Source organism: Haliaeetus leucocephalus, unplaced genomic scaffold (genome assembly GCF_000737465.1).
Source record: "Haliaeetus leucocephalus isolate CR32 unplaced genomic scaffold, Haliaeetus_leucocephalus-4.0 Scaffold339, whole genome shotgun sequence".
NCBI classification, from domain to species: Eukaryota; Metazoa; Chordata; class Aves; order Accipitriformes; family Accipitridae; genus Haliaeetus; species Haliaeetus leucocephalus.
In genome coordinates this window covers 22,546,186-22,571,037 of record NW_010972775.1, presented here as the reverse complement: position 1 = coordinate 22,571,037, position 24,852 = coordinate 22,546,186, and the positions used below count along the sequence as shown (strand labels likewise).

The 24,852-nt window shown below is 51.3% G+C and overlaps 1 protein-coding gene across 1 annotated transcript in view; it reads left to right on the top strand.

Annotated features, from left to right (window-relative positions):
* The first annotated feature begins 514 nt into the window (after positions 1-514).
* Positions 515-24,852, top strand: part of ITGA11 (integrin, alpha 11) — a 49,147-nt gene continuing 24,809 nt past the window's right edge. The window contains exons 1-3 of the mRNA XM_010572119.1: positions 515-566; positions 9,185-9,296; positions 22,841-22,950. Of these exons, the coding sequence (XP_010570421.1) occupies positions 515-566; positions 9,185-9,296; positions 22,841-22,950 (274 nt within the window). The remainder of the gene's footprint in view (positions 567-9,184; positions 9,297-22,840; positions 22,951-24,852) is intronic.

Here is a 24,852-nt window from a genome sequence, read left to right as displayed (position 1 = left end):
GGCATCTGCCTGAGCAGAGGTGGCACCTGAGCAGAAGTGACACCCAAGGGGAGGTGACACCCAAGCAGAGGTGGCATCCCAGCAGACGTGGCACCTGAATGGAGGTGGCACCCCACAGAGGTGGCACCCCACAACCATCAGTGACCCCACACAGATCTTTCATCACCAAGCCCCCATTGGGGCGATGGGTCCCAAGGGGACCCCAGTGGGGTACCACAGGGAGAAGACCAGCGTGCTGCTGTGGGGTTGAAGTTCCCAGCTGTCACAGCCCTGCCGGGAAGCCGATCCCTAAAGGGTGCCGCGGCCGCATGAAGGCTGTCCCCTCTCCCGTCCTCTCCTGCTGTACCTCCTACAAGTTTCGCTCGTCCCTCCCACTCCCTCCCAATGCTCGCCTTCTGTCAGGGAGCCGGGAAAGGCTGGGGATAAGGAAAGGGCTCTGCGAGCGAGGCTACCAGTCTGGCTGGCTGCCTCCCGCGGATGCTCGGGGCCGGGGAGCAGGGCAGCCGGTGCTCCCATGGACCTCCCCAGCGGGATGCTCCTCGCCTGCTCCCTCTGCCTCCTGCCCGGTAAGCACCCACTCCCCCTCCTGCACTCACCCCAATTCCCCAGGCAAGGGGAAAGCAACCGGGAATAACTTTTGCTTGTTTGGGAAAGGTGCTGGAGAAAGTCCAAGGTTAATAAGGCTGTTGTTGGAAAAGTCTTGCCAGAAGCAGGAGGGAGGGAGCGAGGCGGGTGCCTTTGAGGCGGGTGAAGGGGAGTTGAAAGGGATGGAGATCTTTGATGGGCTCCCCAGGAATGAGCGGGCAGGCAGGCGGACAGCACGGCGTCCTCCCGGCCCCCCTCCTCGGCTGGGCTGCAGTTGAAGCGGGATTAGTTAGTATATTTCTGAAGCATCAGATGGTGGGGGAAAAAAATAATCCCCCAAAATAAAGCCAGACCCTTTTACCTAGAGTTAACTTTTGTGACCCACAGGTGGTTTGTCCTGTCGCACTTGAGGGGGCTGTGCAAAAGAAAATTGCTTGGGGTTAAATAAGTTAAGAGTGGGTTTAGGCAAGCATTTGGTTTCAGGAGGTGAGCCTGCAGGTCCCTCTCCTACAGCTCAGTGGGTGCGGGACAAACCCTGCTGGGGGCTGCAGCAGGGCAGGGGGGTTTATGCTTCTTGCTGGCCCCTCGCTGGCATGCTCGGGCTCTCTTCTTGCAGAAAGAGACTCCCCGGCACCGGTCATTTTTGCTGCAATTACATCTGGCATCCTCCCGCACGCAGCCCAGACTCAGAGCAGCCAGTCTGGGACTGCTCGGTGCTGCAAAAAAAGAGCTTTTCCCCTCTACCAGGAGCACTGCCACCAGCTCACGCCTCCCTGGCAGCCTGCAGTGCTTCTGCAACTGCAAACATTTCTAAACATCCTGATGGAAAAGCACGCCAGGGTGGGTTTTTATTTTTTTTACTTCTTTTATTTTTTTCCCCTTTCTAATTGCACTGCTGCTCAATCCTTTAAAGCAAGCCGCAGCAGAGCTGCCTTTCTTTGCTTAATAGGGAACATGTGTGTATGCCTTGCATGGCGGCGGCGAGCGTGGCGGGGCGCGGGGCTGCCTGCGTGGAGCTGCCGGGGCCGATCGCTCTAGCATGGAGATGGTGGCACAGACCCGGCCATGCTTACATGGGCAACCGAACCCGTGGGGTCAACTCCCCTTAAAGAGATGCTGCTTGTAGATATATGATGGTTATCGCAGAGGAGAGTTGGGGGATGTGGCAAATCGGCGACTCCGCCTTGGGCTGAACATGGGAGCCCATGGAGCTGAGCATGGGAAATCCTCCGTGGGAGCGTTTCTGCCCACGGGGGTTTCTGCGTGTGCCTGGAGTGGCTGGCAATGCCGTGTGCCGGTGAGAAGGGTTAATGCTTCCAGCGCTCCATGGTGGTCTCCAGACCAGGATGCGTTGTGGCTACCGGTCAATATATTTTGCTAGGGACTAATGCTGGTGTTTTGCCATCTGGACTAAAAGCAAGTTTGCGCGATGTGCAGGAGCCCCTGGGCCCGGGGCTGAGCTGAGAGTGCCAGGTTGGGACGTGCATCCTTGGGAATGGTTCCCTCACCGTGCAGGCAGCGCTGCCTGTCCTGCCGCAAACCCTCAGGTGCTTTGCCCAAGGGAAACCCCCCCCTCCTGGCTCTCTCCAGAGGTCCTGGGGGAACCTCCTGCACGTGGGTTCTGTCCCCACTTTTGCATCGTCCCATGGGCTGGGAGTCCCCGGAGGCACCGTGGCATCCCCGGCGATTGCCTGATGATTATTCAGTGCCAAGGGAGGAGACGAGCGATGCCAGCACTTGGCAGCCGGTGCCCTTCCAGCAGCCACCTTGCAGGGCTGGGGACCCCAGCGCCATGCCTCCATGCACAGCCTGTCTTGGGGACAACCCAAGGTTTCCCTAAACTTTGGATCAGGCCAGCTTCTCTTCCCCGAGGCTTTGGTGCAAGCAGGGAGCAGTTCTGGGTCAAAAGCGAGAGAGCCCAGCCAAGGGGTGCTGAGCCACGGCTTGTTAAAATAAATGCATTCAGTGGCCATGGATCACCCAGTTTCTTGCTGACACCGTGCACTGGCAGGGAAGCTGCGGCTTCCAGAAGGATCCGGGGAGGATGCGCTGAGATGTGATGACTTCCCTTGTGTCAGACCATGCATCTGTTTTCCTTCGCTGATTTAGTTTTCCAGAGAAAGTAGTTGGCTCCTTCCCTCTCTAAAGGGTCACCAAATGGTAAAACCATCATGCTTGCTCCATGGGCCACATTTGGGATTGTGCAGGTGGGTTCCCAAGGGACCCTCCAGTCCAGACTTTGATGGTGGGTGCTTAATTTTGGGTGGCTGCACAGCCCCAACAGTGGGGCTGAGGGACTGCACCTCCCCGCCTACCAGTTGTCCATCCACTGGCCAAGGTTTGGCCAGGGAAGGTCCATTAAACAACCCCCCTGAGGTGCATGGGGCTCTGAGAAGCCACCACCCCCCCCCAACAATGCCCCCCACAATCTATTGCTTTCCTGGCATCTCCCTGGGAAAGGGGGGGGTCAGAGACCTGCTGCTATTTATACCTGATGCCATATGTGTTATTGCTAATGAATGCACTGCAAATGCATTATCAACACATTCCTTAGGGCTGCAAAAGGTGGCCATCAAATGGCTCCTTCCTGGCTTTTGGGGGGCCAGAAAGCTGGAATTATGGAAGCACAAGGTACTTGTGTGGCTAACGCCCCGGGGCTGTTTGTCAGAGATTTTGTGGGTAACCAGGAATGTTACAACACACGAGCTGTCGATGACTGATCCTCTGTTCATCCTCAGTATTCCCTGGCTCGCCATCCACCGCTGCAGCAGCCACCAAACCCCGGGTTGTTTCCTAATAGCTGATGACAAACGCTGGCTTTGAGATAGCGACCTGGAGAGGAATTTGGTGCTTTCAGCATCTCATTCAGCAAAGAGCGCTTGATAGGAATTAAAACTAGAGGGAAGCACAGGGACATTTGGACCCCCTTGCTCCTTCTCAGGGCCTGCTGTTTTTTGCCCAAACACCCTATATCAAGCTTAAACGTTTTCTAGTTAAGACAAATATTTCAATCCTAAGAAAAGAAAAACTAATATGCATGGCAGATGGGTTGCAGAGGAGCATCCGATGATGCCAAAGCCCATGTGGTGGTGGGGATGGGGTCACAGGAGCCCAGCCCAGCGCTGGGTGGCCAGTGGCATCCCTATGGATGCTGAGGATGCAGGGGTCACAGCGGCGATGCTGGTGTCCATGGACTCGTTGCCCCGTCGCAGAGCTCGCATCTCCTGCGGGGGCTTGAGCAATGAGAGAGGAAGCGGGAGCGACAGCAGCAAGGCAAGTTTCAAAGTGCCAGACCGAGCTGTTTGACCCTGGCACGCTCCACGTTTTTGGCAGATGTGAGTTTTCCCCCCACCACATGCTCCCGGGCTCCTCCAGTGAACAGCTTGCTCATCCCTGCAAGAAAGCAGGAGCCCCGGCGTGGCATGTGCTCTTCTTGTGTCCCATTCATACCCTTTTCCTTGGGTCACCTGTAGTGTCCTCAAATCCCATGTGTCCTCCTGTGCTGCCCCTGGGGACCTGCAGCAGCCCAGCAGCAGGCAAGCTGCCTTCACCCTGGGGAATTCAGCAGAAGAGCCCATGTGGATCCGGACATAGGTTCTCATGGGCCAGACTCAGCCCCAGCCTTTGAGATGCTTCTCCCACTGTGTCACTGCCCCGTGTCAGCTCAGCCTCTCTCCAGAAACTCTGTCTTGAGCTGTGAAAGTGGAGGGCAGAGAAACAGGCTGGGTTTGCACCATGCAGTCAAAAAAATTGAGTGCATTTTCCTCACGGTCAGAAAAAAAAGATATTTTCCCAGCACCTCCACTGTCCAGCTTGCACCTCCTTAAATTCCAAAGGTTTGAAGCAAAGGCAGTGAGCTAAAGCCCCAAACATCTCACGGCAGCAGAAGCAGACTTGGGGCATCACAACAAGTGCCACTAGGCTGCGTTACAGCACCTTCCCGGAGTCCCTTTGCCAGCAGTGAATCCAGTTGCCTGCCCAAAGGATGGAGGCAGGAGGCATGGGCAGAGGTATGGGCAGGAGGATGGTGCTGGGGCCCTGAGAGCATCCCCCTCCAGAAGGTTTCCTTTACAGGGAGGACTTATTTTTATTCTTTTTGGCAGGAAAGGTGGCTTTTATTCCCAGTATTGTTACCCAAATGTGTGTTATTTTTTTTCTTTTCAATATTTGACCTGACAAGAATCAAAAGTTTGGACTCAACAGAAGCTCCAGTTCAGAAAGGAGGTATTTGAGGCTTCCTGCCTTGGCAGCATCACAAGCAAAACATGTGGCTTTTGGTCACTTATTTATGACAGTGATGTCACTCCTGACAAGAAAATGAGACTCGGTTCTTCGGGTTGCTAAATCTCCTTGACAACCTCTCAAAAAGCTCCCATTAGTTTAAGCCAGTTCAAATATTCTCTGATTGTGGGTTTTTTTCTTACTGCCTCGAATGCACCCACATCTGTTGGGTTTCTGAAATTCCTCCCCTGTGCCATCCATTGCCTGGAAACTTTCTCCAGATCATTTTGCTTTTCCAGCTCCATCACCTCCTCCAGTCCCCACTACCTGCCACGAGCAGGATGCTTTGGCACGGTGAGCGGTACAAGCCCCTTGCAGCATTTCTCCCTGCTCCCCCCGCTTCAGACCTTTGCACTTAATGAAGCATTCTTGCTATTTATTTGGTGGTTTATATTGCTTTTCATGACCAGCCTGGCTGCCTTTTGCAGGAGGCTACAGCTGCACAATGGAGTCCTAAAGCAAGGAACCATGGGATGGGTGTCCCCAACTTGTCCCAGTGTTCCCGCTCCCCAAAAACCTCTGCTTGGGGTTCTGCAGTACAAAATCAGAGAAACTCTGCTGAATGCAAGAAATCAGAAGAAAACCCATCCTATCCTCTCTGACACTTGCTCCGCACTCAAGTGATAAAGATGCCTCTGCATTACCTGGAATTGAACCTTGCTTGAAATACAACCCACCCTCCCCAAAAGACCCCATTCTTCCAGCCAGGTCCAGGGTGTCACCCCATCTCACTGGTGGCAGCAATGTGACACCCCAGGGTGCCTCCAGCTCCCCACGACCTCCCCCCCCTCCCCTTGCCCATCACTCCTCTCAGTGGCCGGTCCTGGCCTGTGTTTCTCCACTGGGTAACAGTTAACTCAGAGGAGGTTTTAATTTGTTTTGTAATGCTAAATAAGGTCAATCTACCACAAAATATGCTGGCTCTCATCCCCCCGTCTCCTTTTTTCCCCCCCTGCTTTCTAGAATTTCTTTTTGTAGGATTTTAAAGCTCCTTACCTCAGCTCTCCTTGGCGAGACTCTGCAGTTCTCTGCTCATGGAGCCAATGTTGCAGACTTGTTCCTATGACTGCAAAAAATCAGGTTTATCCCTAACATTCCTACCTATAAAAACACTTTCCATCCTGAATTTTTCTGCCTGGGAAGCAGCATTCCCAATCTCTCCTGTCGACAACCCCTTTATGCCCCTATAAATACCAAACGTGATCCTTCTGCTGCTTTTAAAGCCATCCTTAATAAGGATGCTGAGATCTTTTATTTGTATGAACCATCGAGCAGCTACTTTCTGCCCAAAGGCAAACGAAGAGCCGGGATATCCTGGCTATCAGTATCCATCCCTGCAGCACCATCTCTGACACGGTCGTTCCTTGCTGGAACCTGGGCCATGCCCCTCTGCTTAAGCAAACCCTTGGGGAAAATAATGTTGTTGAGAAAAATACACCTCCTCGTAGAAGCCATGAAGAGTTTGCACCCATGGAGGGTTTGAGTGTGCTGCTGGCCTGAGACAAAGTGTGTGTGTCTCTGGATTAAGATGCGCACCGGGATATCATGGGCTGTGTCGTGGTTTAACCCCAGCCAGCAACTAAGCACCACGCAGCCGCTCACCCACTCCCCCCCATCCAGTGGGATGGGGGAGAAAATCGGGAAAAGAAGTAAAACTCCTGGGTTGAGATAAGAACGGTTTAATAGAACAGAAAAGAAGAAACTAATAATGATAATGATAATGATAACACTAATAAAATGACAACAGTAGTAATAAAAGGATTGGAATGTACAAATGATGCGCAGGGCAATTGCTCACCACCCGCCGACCGACACCCAGCTAGTCCCCCAGTGGTGATTCCCTGCCCCCCCCCTTTCCAGTTCCTAAACTAGATGGGACGTCCCATGGTATGGAATACACTGTTGGCCAGTTTGGGTCAGGTGCCCTGGCTGGGCATGAGAAGCTGAAAAATCCTTGACTATAGTCTAAACACTACTGAGCAACAACTGAAAACATCAGTGTTATCAACATTCTTCACATACTGAACTCAAAACACAGCACAGTACCAGCTACTAGGAAGACAGCTAACTACATCCCAGCTGAAACCAGGACAGGCTGATACCTGCTGACTATGGGACATGGACCATGGGACATGGGTGGCTGCAGCGTTTTGCAGCCACCAGTAATAGAGGCAATGCAGTGCCAGAGCTCCTTGGCACAGATAGTGCTCTTCCCCCCTGCCCGGGGGTGGTCTTTGCCCCCAGCCAATTTCTTCACTGAATGCACCCGGGGAGGGCTGTGAGCATAATTTGGGGCAGCTCCTGCACCCATGGATGGGCAAAGGGGCATCTCCGGCAGCCCCAAAACACCCCAGTCCTGGGGAGACTCACTTGACCCCCCCCCATCTGCACACCCTGCTCCTGGGTCTGGCTCCTGGCAGAGGGAGGAGCTGCCAGACCAATCCCCCAAGATTTGCTCCCTGACAAGCAAATTGCTCTTGAAGGTTGACCCGTGTGGGCTGTGAGCACCGGGCTCCCCGGAGCTGGGATGCCATGGCCAGGGATCCTGCTCCCACTGTCCTGCAGGAAGGGGCATCCTCCAGAGCAGCACTGGGGAGAGGACAAAGCCTAAAAATCACCCCATCCTGGCTTGAGCAACCATCCTCGGCGACATGCCTCTCCGTAGCAAACTTCCCAGTGGCACCAGCTTTTGCTTGCACAGGAAAAGTGAATCCCAGCTTTGACTCTTTGGTACTGCAAAACCCTTGGGGACAGCAGGAGGTAGCCCATGGGGACAGCCAAGCTGGGTGATGGGCTACAGATGGGTCACGTCTGGTGTGGCCACACATTTTCTATGTACCCCCAGCCCGTGGTCCGTTCTGGGTTGGGTGGTGACATGGTGATGGCCATCTCCTCCATGAGCAGCTGCTGCTCCACAGCTGGAGGAGCAAAGCGTTGCAGAGCGGCATTGTCTGTCACAGGGGAGATGTCAGAGGGGAGGAAGGTGCTCTCTTCTTCCCCCCCATGCCTGTCCTGGCAGCCCCGGCTTCAGCTGACTCACTTTTACAGCAGCCTAGAGGAGAAATGTGCCCAGGTGGCCAAGAAGGCCTAGCCTGCATCAGAAATAGTGTGGCCAGCAGGAGCAGGGAGGTGATTGTTCCCCTGTACTCGGCACTGGTGAGGCCGCACCTCGAGTCCTGTGTTCAGTTTCGGGCCCTTCACTACAGGAAAGACATGGAGGTGCTCTAGTGTGTCCAGAGAGGGGCAACCAAGTTGGTGAGGGGCCTGGAGCACAAGTCTTATGAGGAGCGGCTGAGGGAGCTGTTTAGTCTGGAGAAGAGGAGGCTGAGGGGAGACCTTATCGCTCTCTACAACTGCCTGAAGGGGGGTTGTAGTGAGGTGGGTGCTGGTCTCTTCTGTCAGGTGGGTGGAGATAGGACAAGAGGAAATGGCCTCAAGTTGAGGCAAAGGAGATTTAGGTTAGAAATTAGGAAAAATTTTTTTACTGAGAGGGTTGTCAAACATTGGAATGGGCTGCCCAGGGAAGTGGTTGAGTCACCATCCCTGGAGATATTCAAAAAGCGAGTAGACAGGGTATTTCAGGACATGGTTTAGTGGCATGGAAGATGGTTGGACTCGATGATCTTGAAGGTCTTTTCCAACCTAAATGATTCTATGAAATACTTTTTCCTTTCTCATAAACCAGAAACACACTTTTGCTTTGGTAGCAGGGGTAGACACCAGCTCAGCGGCCCCGAGGAGCACGTTGGTGCCTGCCAGGGTGAAGCCCCTTTGAAGGTGGGCTGGGGAAGGGAGCTGCCCTCTAGGGCTTGTGCAGCTGTGGCCTGTAAACCCTAAATGAACCCATTTAAAGCTGCAACCTTGGGGCTGGCTACTCCCTAGAGGCTCAGTGGTGGAGAGAGGGGCGCTGGGTGGCTGCAGGTGAGGTGGAGCTAGTGTGCTTTGGATCCTGCAGCCTCCTCTCCATCCTGGCTGGCTGTGGGAATGCTGTGCCACAGACCTGCTGTGACGGGCTAAAACCACCTCTGTTTCATGTAGGACCCTCCTGGGGCATATTATACAATTTGGGGGAGCAGCATTCCCAGGATAGTTGAGGTTGGAGGCACCTCTGGAGGTTGTCTCATCCAACTCCTGCTCAAGCAGCGTCACCTGGAGCAGGTTGTCCAGGGCTGTGTCCAGTTGGGGTTTGAGTATCTCCATGGGTGGAGACTGCACAGCCTCTTGGAGTGACTTGTTCAGTCTCTGACCACAGTACAAAAGTGTTTTCTCCTACTATCTCAGCACCTTGGCTAACAGAATCCTTCTCTTCTCTCCCCAGGGTTCAGCGACACCTTCAACATTGACACCAAGAGGCCCAAAATTATAGCTGGCTCTAAGGAAGCGTATTTTGGCTACACGGTGCAGCAGCATGATATTGGGGGGAAGAAATGGTAAGTGAGCACTGCGCCGGGCTCTGAAGAGGAAGGGGTGTAAAGCAACCTACCCAAAACGCTGAATATCTCCTCCTGCCCCTTCCAACAACTGGTTTGGGATGGGCAGTGCTGTGGCTCCAAGGGAAACTGAGGTTTGCTCTTGGTGATGCTGGTGCCAAGCCAGCATGGGCAAAGTAGAGAATAGAAAACCTATTCCTTTCAAAAAAATGAGTTTTATGAGGGGGATAACAGTCTATTTTGTATTTGATAAGTGTATGTGTATGGAGGGTGCTGTGCTCTGGCTCCTGCCCAGCTGCCTCTCGGTGGTAGGTGCTGTGCATGGAGCTTTGCTCCAGGCAGGTTCATGGTGCCCCGGGGCCCCTCAGCCTCTGACAGTTGCTGGAAACCCATCTGGATTTTGGGTTGAGGCCATCCCATTTTATGTAGTTTCCACCAAAGTGCCGCAGTCTGCAGAAGTGCTCAGACCTGGCTGTGTCCATCAGGAGTGCAAGATGAAACTCGGATCGGCTTTGTTCAGGTTTTGGGTTTCATGGCAGGTTTTGCTCCTTGCCAGGGCTGATCCCTGCTGGGGGATCCTGCGCAGATGTTGGCAGAGACCCTTGGTTCTCTCCAGAAGCACATCTGGATGCTGCAGTGATGAGGGCAGCTCAAAAGCCCATGAAATTCCCTGCAACTCAATTACTGTGGAGCTAAAGGATCTGCCCCATGGGTGGATGACAGCCAGGCTTAAGGCAGCAAGCAAACATGGAATTAATGCAGATGGATACCCCTGAAACTCAAAAATCAGACCTGTGCTGTCTTTCTATGACTTTTGCTGGTGCTGGTGGGGGGTGCAGGGCTGGACCCTGTCCTGTGTCCTCAAGCTGAGCTGATATTTCATTGCAAGGAGAAGCAGGGAGGTTTGACTTTAACCTTGGTCTCCCCTGCTGCCATCAGCACGGCCCGAAACCTCCCTGCTTGCTGCTTCCCTTCTGTTTAATGGAAGGTCAGGGCCAGCTACCCAGGCATGTTCTGGTGAGCCTTTCTGCTGGCTCTGAGCCCCAGTTTCCCGCAAGGATTGTGTGCTTTTCCCAAACAGTACCATGCATCCAGTTAATGGGGTGATGCTGATGCTGTGGCCCCTGTGCTGCATCGGGGCTGTGGGGGCCATCCAGGCTCTGGTGTTCCCAGCTGCATCCCGGGGAGCCATTTGCAATTAAATCCACGCTGATATTTGCACTCTCTGCGTCACGGTTTCCTTCTGCCGTCCAGCAGAGACCCAAGTTAATATTCATAAAGCTTTGAATGGTGGAATAAGGTTCAGCTTTCCACTGGGATTGTGTGCTCTGGGATGGGCTGGGAAGGGAGGGAGTTACCTGGGGTGCAGCCCATGGAGCTGCCTCTGCCCCATTGCAGAGATGGGTCCTGAGCAGGTATTTTAGCACCCAGTATCCCTTCTGAAGTTCAGAGACTCACATTTGCACGGCAGTGATGAGCTTTTCCACTGCTTCAGCTCAAGACTGAATGCAGGGCTGCTCATGGACGGGATGAGTCTTTCCAGAAGCGTGACCATGCCAGGGATCAGAGCATCCTCTCAGGGGCACATCCCCGTGGTCCTTGAGCAGGTTTGCACACAGCAGTCAGGGAGCTTTCTCCTATAGCTGACCCTGCCTGGGGCTGTGTCGGGGACCAGGTGGACTCTTGGGATTCTTTTCATCCTCACTGTCCATGAATGTGTGCTATGGGACTGTTTCCCAGCTGGCCAGCTTACACATAACAAGCCAGAAGCCAGAAATATCTGGCATAGGACACAGCCCTCCACCCTTTCTTCGCTTGAGAACGTGGATATTTACCCAAAGAAATGCTTTTTGGGGGGGATAAAGAATTTTGGGCAGCATGACAGCACAACTGCTTGTGGCTGAAGCCACTGGAGCACAGCATAAACACGGCTGTTGAGTAGTTCCAGTAAATAAAGCAAATTCCAACGTCCCATGCTCAAGACCTGGGTAGTGACAGCTGATGTTAACGGATGATGTTACTCTGCTTGGCATGAAGTCTTCCATCCTCATCTTCCTTCATGCAATGCTGGAGCACATCTGGGCAGCACCATGTGCTTAATTTCTAAGGGAATCTCAGCCCAGCCTGGTGTCTCCATCCCTCACCTGCTTCTGCACAGAGCCCAGGCATGTCTGTGAGATGGTGGGATGGGGACCATGCTCTCCAGGATAACTGATCTGATGCTTCAGGCCATGTGAGCTCTTCATTTGCACAGACCTCTGCTGTGAAATATTTTTCTATCAGGAATGGATCCAAAACCCCCCAAATCTGGTTATATTTGCCCTGGCTCCTGCAAGCGACTCCAGCTCCACAGAGCTGTCTGCCAGGTCAGGGCTAAGCCCAGGAAAGGCTGTTCAGAGATCACGGTTCTCCAAAGCAGATAAGGAACAGGAACTGACTTTGCTATCACATTCCTCCCTGCCTCTGCTTCTGGAGAATATCCCTTTTCTGTAACTCATTTCATCCTAAACATGCTAAAAGTCTCCCCTTGGAGGAGAACAGCGTAACTGGGTGTGAATGATATGCAGGTGCCTTGCTCCAAAGTGATGGTGTGCCACCATGCTCCTCAAATGACAAAAATGATATCCATAGATGCCATTGGTGGGAAACCCTCCTGGGACCACAGCTAAGCCTTGCTCCTGAGGAAGGACTGTCTTTGCCCACCCCTGGGCAGGACATGCAGGGCATGGATGCGGCTGAGCCTGTCCCATCCCTTGGCCCATCTTGCAGACATCCTGGCCAAGGCATTTATGAGGGATCTGGTGCAATTCTGTCCTGCCCCTCGAGGTTTGGTTTCCCTGCCAGGCAGGGATGGCAGCAGTAGCTAAGCTGTTGGGTGTTCAGTGCCTGCACAGGTTGGTTTTGCTGCTCTGCAGAGATTTCTGCCCAAAGTGAGCTCTCTGAGGGAGAGGCCCTGCGGAGATTGGTGGGAAATACCCATTTTTTTAAAATATTTTCAGCCTAATTGTAGCTATAGGTGCTGGTTTAGGCATGATCCTGGCTGCACCTCAGCAGAGGATCTGCAATTCCCATGCCATTTGGGGACTCTTATGCTTTTTCCTCATGCCTTTGAGCTGCCACCATCACTGATGGGGTGGTGAAGGGCTGGCTTCCCTGGGGACTGGCAAAGGGAGGATTTTTCTTCCTTTCCCAGCAGGACACTGGAGCAAAGACCAGCTCTGGCTCTTTCTGGCCCTTCTCACATCTCTCCTGCCAACATCGGGCAGGACACAGCTGTAGTTTTTTCTTCTGTCGGTTCCTCTGCATGAAAAAAATAGATGTTCTCTGCACAGTATGAGTGTATGTATATACATAAGTACAGCATCTGTTTGAATATGCAATTATGTTGTACAAAATGTCTATTAAATATGTGTACCCAGTTAAAAAATGAAGCCAACGTGACTCACTCTGGTTAAAGGATAAATGACTGAACAAACAAAACATCTATAGTATAAACCAAGGACGTACAGAGTGAGCAGGATAATAATTGTGTGGAGCCTTGGCCAACCCCAGGAGCTGGCAGGAGGCAGAAGAAATGGAGATGCTAAGATGAAACCCCAGTTACTGGTAATGCAGAAGCCAGACAAGCACCTTTGAGTATGGCCCTGAGGAGTTCAATAAAATCCACTGAAATGCAGAAGAGCTCAGAGAAACTAAATGGTTATCTCAGAAGCGTGGTTCATATAGGAGCGATGGTTATAACAAAACGTGCAGCGACCCGGCTGCCAAATACCAAATGTGGAATCTGAGGACTTTGGCACCTATCCTTCAGTCTGAGTCTTTTAATGCTGCTTTTGGCTAGTGTAGATGGTTTTAGAAGGGTTTCAAAGCAGCTTTTATATATTTTTATATATATATATATATATGGATGTGTGTGTAAAGGCATATTTGAGTGTATACAAACTTATATATAATATTCTCTAGGTATATTTTTAGTCGTGACTATTTCCCTTTTTCTAACTGTTCGAGAAAGGAGCCAGGTCATTTGCCCAAGGGGGCTGTAATGGCAACACTGATAGTGGAAAATCTGGGAGGAAAGAATTCAGATTATTAAACTCCAGGGGAAAAAACACTTGGATATATACTGCTTGAAAATCTCATCGATTTGTGGGGTGGCTTTTCTCTGCTCACCATCTTCCAGAGCAGCAAGTAGCTTTCAGACCTCCCTTTCAACATTTTCTCTCCCTTTTTCATTAAGCTGAAGGTGCAACCCAAGTGTCTTCTCCAAGTATGTGAATGGAAAAAATGACAACAGGCTACCAAAACTCATCCTAACGTGCAATGTAGCTTCGTACAGTGGCTGCCCTGCCCTGGAGTGCTCCCAATGCAGGCAGGGCAAGCAGTGCCAGGCATTACAGGGTCTGAGCATCCCCGGTCCCCAGGACTGGGCATCTTGGGTGAAACCTGGGAGAAATGGGAACTCCCCGTGTTGCTGTGCTTGGGGCAAAGTGGCCTGGCAGGAGTTTTGGCAGAAGGAGAGGGAGTTACTGTAAGGGCAGAGATGATCATGGTGTTGACGTGAAGTGGTGAGTTGGCTTGGAGCTGCTCCTCTCCCCCAAGTCACGCTTTGGTTCATGCCATTTTGGGGGTATTTAAGGTGTGAATCACATGAGTCCAGGCAGGTTTGTTGCTGTGGATGGATTTACTTGGGCAAAATAAGTGTGTTCAAACATGTAGAGTTTCCACAAATGCACATGGGACATATGTCCCTCAAACGTGGAAGATCCCATCTGCGTTCTTCTCATGCCGCACATGGATGTTTGTGGCAAACACAAACTGTAATCACATTGAGTTTGGGGGAAAAATGTTCTTAGAGGCCCAACCTCAGGGGAAAAAGGGAAAAAAAGTTCCCTCCATCTTTCATCTCCCCTCTCCCAATTGCTTTTCTTGATTGCTCCCCATCATCCCATGGGCAGGAGCTGTGTCACTCCCTAAAGAAGGACAAAAGGACCCGCTCCCTCCTCCCACACGTGCACGGGAGGACGTGCCAACCACCGCCCTCAGCTTTCCATTGCCACCAGATGCTCCAGTACAGAAGCAGGAGAGGAAAAGGGGTCCAGGGGGCAGGTTGTGCCTCCACAGGGCGTACGGCAGCAGCCATGATGCTCCACGCAGCGAGTGCCGGGACTGCTGCCCCACGCCGGCTTGTGTCTGCAGATTGAAAGTTTCCAGCTATGTAAAAAATGACGCTCGAGAAGAGCTGGCTGTGGAAGGAAAGCCCTGGGAATAAACATCCATTAGCCTTCAGAAGCCGTAAAAACAATAAATACAGCATTCCCGAGCTGGCTGAGGCCAGGGCTTCGCTGATGCTGCTGGCAAGGTGGCATGGCTGGGGAGCAGGACCCCAGCTGTGCTGGCAGCTGGATGGGCTTCAAGGGCTGCAGATCTAGCATTTGGGATGCTGGATGCTCCCTAGCTGCTCTCTCCCTCCTGAGTTCATGTCTCGTGCTGTCCTGACCCCGCTTTGTGGCAAAGGGGTGCTGTGAAGCCTTGGCACAGGATTTGGTCCTCTTGAACCCCTCCCTGTGCACAGTTCCCCACTGCCCTCAGCAAGAGTTCACCCTTGTAAGCACCCCAGGGCTAACTTCCCCCTTCCAAGGATCCCTGGAGGGGGGCAGCCCTGAGCCCCCATCCCCGCGGCTGCTCCAGGCACAGACATGACGTTTCCAGTCGGAGTGCGGCCAAAGGGAAAAGGAGGAGGGAGAAGAGAGAAAAATCTGCTTGGTGGATTTAAAGCTATAATTGTGCTGATCTGGAAAAACAGTTAAAGGGTTTGCTATTTCCCTACTACTGCGAGAGGCTTTCTTGGCTGTAATTCTCCTGTGGTTTGGCCAGTACCCGAGAGCTTGGATTATTTTGGTGAAAGGGTACATAACTGCAAAGCATTCCTCCAGCATGGGGATAATGTCTGCTCCTGGCTCTCCCTCCCACCACGCCAGAGCTGCAGGCACAGTCTGGGTGCCGGGTGCAGGATGCTGTAGCAGCCCACCCCATCTCCTGTGTTCAGGGGTTGTCCCTTTTTTGGCACAGTATGGCCTTTTTTCCAGAAAATCCCATAGGTTCTGTTATTAGCATCGCTGAGCTCTTTGGGGCTGCTCCATGGGTTGGTCTGTCCTTGCCCGGCACCTTCCTGGAGTGCCTTGGAGGACATGGGATATCTGACATCCCCAGGGCAGATCTTTCTTGCCATAAAGCAGTATGGTTATCGCAGACTCCAGGGTCAGTTTGCATCAGTTGCAAGGTTAGGCCTTTTTATTTCTTTTATTTTTTTTTTTTTTAGAAAGCATTTGGTCTAATTGGAAAAAGAGATGTGGTCTTGTGTTGCTTGCTGTAGGGCTTGCAGGAGGACATCTGCTTTCAGGCAAGCCCAGGCTGCACTCCACTGACACACTCTTTCAGCCTGCTACCAACCAAGAAGAGGAAGGAAAAGGTTTGCCAGCCTGTCCAGCGAAAAAGCAAAACTGCGCTCGGTATTTTTTTCCACAAGGGACCCAAGAGGAGGCACATGCAGAAATGGGCATTTGGGCTGCACAACAAATCCAGGCAGTGGAGAGCAGCAGCTCCACAGCTTCTGAGCTCCCCAGCTTCTCCACCTCACCTTCCCCACTCCAAGGGCCTGAAAATTTCCTCTGCCCCAACCCTGCGGGTTTACCCCAGGCTTTCCAAACTGCTGCGGCAAGAACAGCATTCCCTAACCTACCTTGTTTAGTCTGGAGAAAAGGAGGCTGAGGGGAGACCTTATCACTCTCTACAACTACCTGAAAGGAGGTTGTAGTGAGGTGGGTACTGGTCTCTTCTATCAAGTAACTAGTGATAGGACGAGAGGAAATGGCCTCAAGTTGCACCAGGGGAGGTTTAGATTGGATATTAGAAAAAAATTTCTTTACTGAAAGGGTTGTCAGGCATTGGAACAGGCTGCCCAAGGAAGTGGTTGACTCACCATCCCTGGAGGTATTAAAAAAGCACGTAGACAAGGCACTTCAGGACATGGTTTAGTGGGTATGGTGGTGTTGGGTTGAAGGTTGGACTTGATGATCTTAGAGGTCTTTTCCAAACTTAATGATTCTGTTCTTTGCTTGCTGTGATGCCTGGGTGGGCTTCCCCCTCTGAGATGCACCAGGACTTTTAGGAAGAGCTGGAGGAGGCACATCAAGGACAAGCTTCAGCAACCAGGCCCTTGGTGCACAGAAGAAAATTGTCTCCTTGGTGTTTTTTAAAGCATCCTCATTGCACCATAACATTAGCATCCAGGTGCAGCCTTAAGACCCCAGCACCCCTGCTGCAGTGAGACTGGGGGAGGCTGGAGGTGGAGCGACACCAAGTCCTGCCTGTGCCACCACAATACACGTGTGCTGCAAAATATCTATACCCTCACTTATGAAGATCTATATGGAGGAAGGGTGCCTTGCTTCTTCCCAGCCCATATTATTCACCCATAAAAAGGCCTTTGCAGTCACATCATTATTTAGAGTTGGGGGCTTGGGGCCCTGGTGTCAGAGCACCGAAGGGCAGCTGGATGGTGCTGTGATATTGGAGCCGGTGACCCAATGGTGCCTCCAATGCAGAAATGTGTGGGTGGGAGAACCCCCCCCCCCGTCAAATGCTGTTAGCAGGTGGTAATGGGTGACTGGGGAAAGCAGGAGGCACCTGGTGAGAACTGGAGTCACAGATCAGCGTTTGCTTTGGAAACCTCCAGAAGAAAGCCAGGGATTGCATGAGTCCTGATGGACACGTGCAGCCTACAGAGAGCATCGATCAGTAGCTCCAAATGCTGCAGTGGAAACCCACAGCTGGGCCAAGAATCACTGATGGACCTCGCCTGTAAACACTTCCTTATTACAATATCCCTAAGTAAAAGGGAAAAAATTACACCAGGAAAAATAAGAAAGTATCATTACTGCTGACCACAATATTCTGCGAGTTCCTCAGACATGTTTTGCAACACGCCCGTCGTCTGCTATTTTAAGGAGCACTCCGGTAATTTTGCTTACGGCGATGTCTGTGTAATTGCTGCAGCAGCACGTGAGGCTTGGATCCTGCTTTCCTCCGTGTCCTGGTGCTGGGTCCCCTGGGGCTGTTCCCGCCATGTGGCCACTCGGTGTAGGGGGAGATGGCCCGCCAGGTCCTGCCTGGCCACGGGAGGGGTTTACAGACGCGCTGTGGGAACGGGCTGTGTAATTAGGAGCATCCATTCCCAGCTCGACCCGGTGCACAGAACAGCTGGGTAAATTACAGTTGTGTTTATGTTTCATTTTGCAATGAGAGGGTTTGTTATAAAGCAGAGAAAACGTTGATCAGCCTTTAAAAAAACAACAACCGAGGGTGCTTGTGCATGTCGGTGGCAGATGGACAGCCTCCTGCAGGCACTCCCTGTGCAGAAGCAGGAGGGGACAGGAAGGGACAGGGATGGGGACAAAGCCACATGCCCAGGAGTGGGTCAGGGTCTGGACCTGGTTGCTTGCGCTGGGCACTGTGGGCTCAGTGGGACCCAAACCTCAAAGCAAGGATGCACTATGTTTTGGGAGAGAAATCGCCTAAAACTCACCAAACATGGGGATGGAGCACTGCAACTGCTCTGTCATTAGTAGGTTGTCTATTAATTGGGGTAATATGGGGAGCACAGGGAGACTTGGGAGTGAGCAAGAGGCTCTAATGCCTCCACTGGGAATGCTTCTGCCAAGGAATGATTTATCAGGTATTTAATGGGCAAAACAATCTTGCAAATGGTGTAACATTCCCCTGCAACCACCACTAAATAATGAGCCTGAATGGCTCGTTGGCCATGAGTCAGCCCAAAGCTGGGTGCTGGAGAAGAGCCCCTCCAGAGCTGTGTGAAGGATGTCAGCCCAGAAGCAGCGCGAGGGCTGGAGATGATCAGGAATGGATCAGGATGAGATGATGTTACGTACAGGAGAGAGGGATGTGAATGAAACAACCACGGACAAGAGGAGCATCCTCTCCTGGGTGGCAGTGCCAGGGGACATTGTCCCTCACCGAGGGTAATGGAAACCTGATACAGACAGTGCAAATACTTTCCTGTTGTAACCATCCTCTTCCTCCTCCGCCCCGGCCTTGGTTCCCAGGCTGGGTGAAACATCTTGCTGCTGCCAGGTGGGAAAGCAAAGGTTTGCATCGCTCCTGGCTTTGTGTGCTGTGCCTTTTCAAAACTGCTTGCTGAATGTACCCAGTTGATATTATTTAACACACTGTTAACCCAGTGCACATCAGGACAGCTTGTTGGTGCTCCCAGACCCAATGTCTCTTCTCGCTGCCAACCTGCGCTCCTCTCCTGGATGCCTCAAGCTCCCTCCCTGGCTGCCCCTGGCCCATGGGACTGCTCCATAGAGAGACAAAAAAATTGGTTTGTCATCTTCTGATATCCAACACGCAGGTTTTAGCTGCTCGTGGTGAGCAGAACTGGCCGGAGCAGCAGTCTGCCCATTGCTGCCCGTGCAAGGCGATGGGATCCTCACCATCAGCTGAGCTGTCCTGCATTGCCTGTGCTCTTCAGTGGAGCTGTCTCATATTTAAGGATGAAAAAATGACCAGAAATTGATGAAATGATTTGCTAGTGGCTACACAGAAAGCTGCTGTCAGACCAAGGACTCATTTTCAGGTCCCACATCCTCCTGTGCCACCATCTCATTGACTCCACCTCTGTTTCTACCTCTCCTTCGACTCCCACTAGGTATTTTTTTCCACTGTTGCCAATGTGGAGAAAAACATTTCAAAGTCCATTCCTCTGTCACACTCCCTCCAAGGAGCCCCGATCCCATTTAAAGTTTTCCACAGCTGAACTTTCCCTTTCCTGAACCTCCTTAATCACTTCTTCATCCAGTTCCATCTTGAATAAATTAAGTGCAAGTGAATTTGCTTTACAGGAGATTAAGTGTCCCATTGATTGAAAAATCCTGTGAAAAGCATAGTTGCTTCTCCGTTCCTCCCTAATCCCTGCATTCCCGGATCACCAGCTAGACATACCTTCCTTTCCTGATTTCTTTCCATTTAATCAAAATATCTTAAGGATCAAAATGAGCTTTGCAACCTCTCCGCAATGCACCCAGGGAGCCTGCTGTGCTGGGGGGGGGGGGTATTCCCTTAAAAAGTCCGGAATTTGATGGATTTGGTGGACCCTTCAGCTGGGGTGTGGGATCATCATGCATATGGGGCAAGGGGCTGAGCTACCTCTGGGCAAAGATGCTGGAGGTACACCCGAATAGCCACAAATTTTTAAGCACTCAACTCTGCAACAAATTTCCCAGGGAAATGCTGGCTTCTCCATCGCTTGATGCCTTCAAATCAGGGACGGATGTTTTTCTGGGAGATGTGCTCCAGCCAAACATAATTTTTTGGGTTCAGTACTGAGATAACTGGCATGATTTAATGTCTGTGACACAGGGAATTTCACCAGATAATGTTTTGACTAAGGGAAAAAAAATACCCCAATAATTCAATCAGGACCGAGCAGCTGTGACTCTAATTGTTTTAGACACCGAAGTACAGCAGTGCTTGGGTTTTATGTTGCCCTGGCACTGCGCACACTGCTCGTGCCCATGTAAAAAAATAATTTAAAACAGTGCAAAAAAAATGCAAATTGAGCTTGACACATCATTTTGATGTTTGATGTGAGGCTTGCCCCCCTGCAGCCACAGACACAGCCGTCCCATCCCCAGCCCAGGCAAGGCACTGGAAGCAAGACCCAGTATGGGTGCTTTGCTGGCAAAGCAGAAATTGGGTTTCCACTCCCTTCACTGCACAGACAGAGCAGAAGCTCCTTGGGTATTTCCACCAGCAGCCTGGTTTTCCTTTTTTTTGTTTTTTCCCAGGATGAAAGTTAAAAATATGTCCTCAGACATGTTGCTCTGAGCAGTCTGCGCTTTTCACATTTCATCCTTTTTTTTTGCTTTTGTTTTCCCCATAAGGAGTACATGAAAAGGAAGGCGAGGGCGGGCTTGTTTGGTTCTTATTTTCTTTTAAATCTTCATTTATTGGCCAAGCCATGACGCAAGGGCCTGCCGCTTCGCTCTTTGCAGAGGGCTTTGCTTGTTTAGCATCAGGCTGGGGCGGGGGGATTGCAACACTCCAGGGAGTACGAGGGAGGAGATTTGGGGTGACCCAAGGGTGCGTGGAGAGGGGGAGAGCTGGGATGGAGCCGGGGATGGCTCTCTTCTGTGGCAGAATGCTCCAGTTGGATTTGGGTGGTTTGGGATGGGACTTTTTTTCTTCTTTTTCTTAAGGAAAAAAAACACATTAGAGCACAGGTTTACAAACCATGAAGTAAAGGAAGAGGTTTGTAAGCAACCTGTGAGCTGGTGAGTAGAGCAGCATCTCTGACAGCCGACTTTGGCGAACACTTACAGCATCCCTGAAACCGGCACCTTTCAAACAGCTGGAAAAGTCTTTTCCTGAGCTGCCAAGTTTCCATGAGAATTTGACAGCTTCAGCTAATTAATCATTTAAATTTAACCAAAAAGGGAAAACAATGCCATTGTCTTTGGGAGACAAAAATTCTGGTTTCATGAGCTTCACAACCCTTTTGCATTCATGGCAGCGTCTGTAAATATTTGGGCTTTCTTTGAGCTTCTAGCCCTGACGTAGGGCTGGGGAACTGGGGCAGTGGGTGGCTTGCCCTCGTGATCGTCTCGCATTTGAAAGAGATGCTTTGACCTAATAACCGCTGCTGTTCGGGAGTATTTATTAATGGGTAGTGTGATAATATTATTATGTGACTATTAATTACTGGGAAAGTCCCAGATAGGGTTTTCTGCTGGGGCCAGGGGCGAGGCACACCCAGGTGGAGCTGCACCAAGAAGTTCATGTTAGATCCCATTTGTGTTAAATTCTTCTTTAGGAATTGAGAATTAAAAAATGAGAACATCCTCTTCTGAGGTGTCTCAACCTGTATTTCTTCTCACCTTCAAAGTCTTTTTCTCTCCCCCTCCCACATCCTTTCACTACATTTCACATCTTTCACCTTCCCCCCCTCTCTGACCATGAGCAAACAGGCATTGATAGTGGGGCAGAGGCAGAGGGACATGAGCAAGGCTTCTTGTACAAGTCAGGGAGAAGGTACCAGACTGCCCTGAGCTTCTGGTTGCTACTGAGGATGGCTCCAGATGGTTATTATTTTCCCCTAATTAATCTCCTCGTTAGCAATGAAGCTGTAAGACAGGAAGTATTTCCATGAGAATCCTTAAATGCCGCTTAGATTTTGGAGCTTTTAATTTGGTGAGCAATTCCGTTTTATAGTGATGGAATAAAAGAATGAGTGTTTAGTGTCTTTGCAGAAATGGAATTTTGAAAAAATGACCATTTCTGGTCTAACAGGGAACATCTGTGCTGGGGATGGTCGCTTTGCCAGCTGCTGGGTAGGGCGGTGCAGAACAAAAGCGGTCCTGTTTATCTGGCGATCCAGACTTGGACGGTTGCATCCACCGATAGGATTTTGCAAGTAAAAAAGCAATGGGGCAGATTTATTTTGGGCTAACACATTGGGAGCAGAAGACGCCAATAACACGTGTTTCAGGGTATTTTTGAACTAGCCTGGAAGGAATGGTCAAATTCCTCAAGTCCTGCTCTCCTCCTCCTTTGGTTTGCTGTTTTGTACTATTCTGGTCAAGTCCACAAGAAAAAGTGCAAAAAATGATTGCAATGTCCCAGATACACCCCAACTACACCCACCCTTGGTGGGTGCATGCGTTTTTATCAGCTCCTCTTATTTTAAAGAACAGATAGATGCCCAAGGTCCTCACACACCGCTGAGCTGGGGATCCTAACGTACTGCTCCAGGTTGCTCGCAAGTGAACAACCCCAAGTTGGAGCAAAACTCCTCCAAATTCACTTTTTCACCTTTTTAGTGGGGAAAATTCCCTGTGGATCCCAGCGTGAGTCGCTGTCACTGCTATACCAGCTCGTTGCTATTCCTTTGGGTATCGCTAGGCAGGACTCCTTCCTACACATCCATGTCCTGAAGGCAATCCTGGCATGAAAAGGTTCCTACCTGAAGCAGCAGTGAGAATAGACACCTCCATTCCCCCCACCCCGGGGCCAGCTGTGCCCACCACGGGACCTCAGACAGATGCTGAAGTTTTCGGTGCCGGTCATGACCTGAGGTGGTGATGGCGGTCCCCTGCTCCACCCCGTGCCATCAGATAGTTTTGCAGACCTTGCTTGCTGCTAGACATTTGTTCTGCCCCCATTGCATCTGATGGGCATTACTTCCAAGCAACAGTGAGTCATCAGCCCCGGCTTATTGCTGCCTGCTGTCGTGCGAAGGGGAAGTCAAAATAATGCTTTTGCTGCTTGCACTGAGTCAGGTCAGGGGAATGATGGCATCCCCCCAGCAAGGGACCTTCTCCTGACACCTCTCAAACCATGAGCTGGGGATCTGGGCTGGGGAATCCTTTTTCCCAGGGCAGGGGGGTTCCCCTCTGGCAGTGGCTGTGGGTTTGTTCCCGTGCCTCCCATCCAGTCTCTGGGCACTGATGGACCCCTCTTTCCTACAGGCTGGTGGTGGGAGCTCCCTACGAAACCAATGGCCAGCAGAAGACAGGAGATGTCTACAAGTGCCCAGTGACCAGCGACACCCACAGCAACTGCACCAAACTCAACCTAGGTACCACACACCCGCGGAACAGTGAGGGGAACTGGGCATTTCTAACACGATGCTTTTTATCAGTGCTTTGGTCTGTAAAGATGCACCCTGTTGCGTTGCCCAGATTGTCCCCAAAAGCATGAGGACTGCATGTTTTAGGAGGATTTTTAGATAAGGAATTATTTCAGGTGTTCACATTACTCCCGGTGCTGAGCTTTAAGCAGCGTTAGGGTACAATCAAGCAAATTGGAATAAAGTAAAAAAAGTTACTTATTTAATATAGCTTGAACTGGTTTATTAAATGATCAGGATAAACTTATCCATGGATAATGGTGCCACTAGCAAATACCCGACTGCACGTGGCGGTGTCTGTATTCCCTCTCCAGGGAATGCTGGGCTGACGTGCCCACTGCAGCTGGTTCCCTGGACACAGACGAGTTTTGCATCCCAGCTCCCAGCGGGTTTGGTATTTGGGGAATTATCAACCAGCCCCACCACCCCCAGGCCCCATCACTGCTGTGTCACAGAAGGAGAGACCCTGCGGGTGCTCTGGTCCCACAGACATCCCAATCCCATCTCCCTGGAGGGATAGAGCGACTGGTTTCTCAGGATTTCTCGGGCTGGAACAGCACCGACCGTGCCGACAGCACAATATTGCGACATCGGGACGTGCCCTCCCCTGGTCGGGGCAGTGCAAGGCACGGGGGGGACAAGTCCCCTTTGCTGCCCAAAGTGGGATGCCCAAAGGGCATGTCCCTGTCTCAGTGGGGAATGTGAGAGCCGGGGACTTTCTCATGGTCCTGAGGAGCATCGCTGGGCTTTGGGGGCAAGCTCTGGGATTTTTTAACACTGGAGCAGCTGTTCTCACTTTATTTTTCATCATTATGAATCTGAACCCTCCTGGGTTTCTACCAGAGCTGATAAGGGAGGGGGAACTTTGGATCATCTGCAATATTTGATTGATTGGCTCCAAATCTTTTATTTTTTTAAAACATTGTTTTCTTTTTTCCTTTTTTTTTTTTATTTGCTATGAGAACATCAAGATTCTTCAAGGAAATCTCTCTCTTGTGTGTGTAAATTTGAATCTTGCTAAAAAGCAATCCTTTTTCCATTGGAAACAAGTTTCAAATTAAAAGATCAGTTCCATGAGGACATCCTTTTTTTTTTTTTTCCCAATTAACTTGTCCAGTTAGCACAATCCACTGAGTAATCCATTGAGTAAAACCAGACGCAGAGCTGCCTGGTGGGGATGCCAAGCTGACAGGGAGCGTACAGCAGAGATGACTGTAGTGTGGAGAAGCACGAGCTGATGTGGGTCTGGGGCTCTGCCCCTGCCCTTCCCATGCCGAGCAGGCAGCGGGTGCAGGAGCTGGCTGGGAGCATCCTGCTTCCCACCGCAGAGCTGCGGTCGCAAGGTGCAGCATACCTGGGTACCAGAGCAGGACAGCAGGGTGTCAGCATCTGCAGCCAGGATCCTGGAGGATTTATAATGTGAGATAAAGCCCCTTTTTCTCTGGCTTTGCTGCAGCATGCATGCAGACAGCGGGTGAGAGCAAGCTCAGGGCGTGCAGGCGAGAGCCAGGGCTGCAGCCAGATGGTCCGTAGGGGAGCAGCAAGGGGTTGCTGGAAGGTGCTCAGCTTTGGGCTGAGCTCCTTTGAGCTCTGGGTTGTGGCGCTCAGTTTCTGAGCCTCCACTCAGTTTAAACCTCAGTAAGAAACTTCCAAAGGCCACAGGCAAAGAAACCAACCCCCCAATTTTACCATTAATTGCCTGATTTCCTCCTTCTCAGTTTGCTTCTCAGGCAAAACAGCAAAGGGGAGCCCTGGCTCACGGGGAGCTGCGTTGCCCCCTGAAGTGGAGGAATGGCTGGGTTAGGCAGCATTCAAGTCACAGCTAAATGATATTGGCGTTAACAGAAAGAC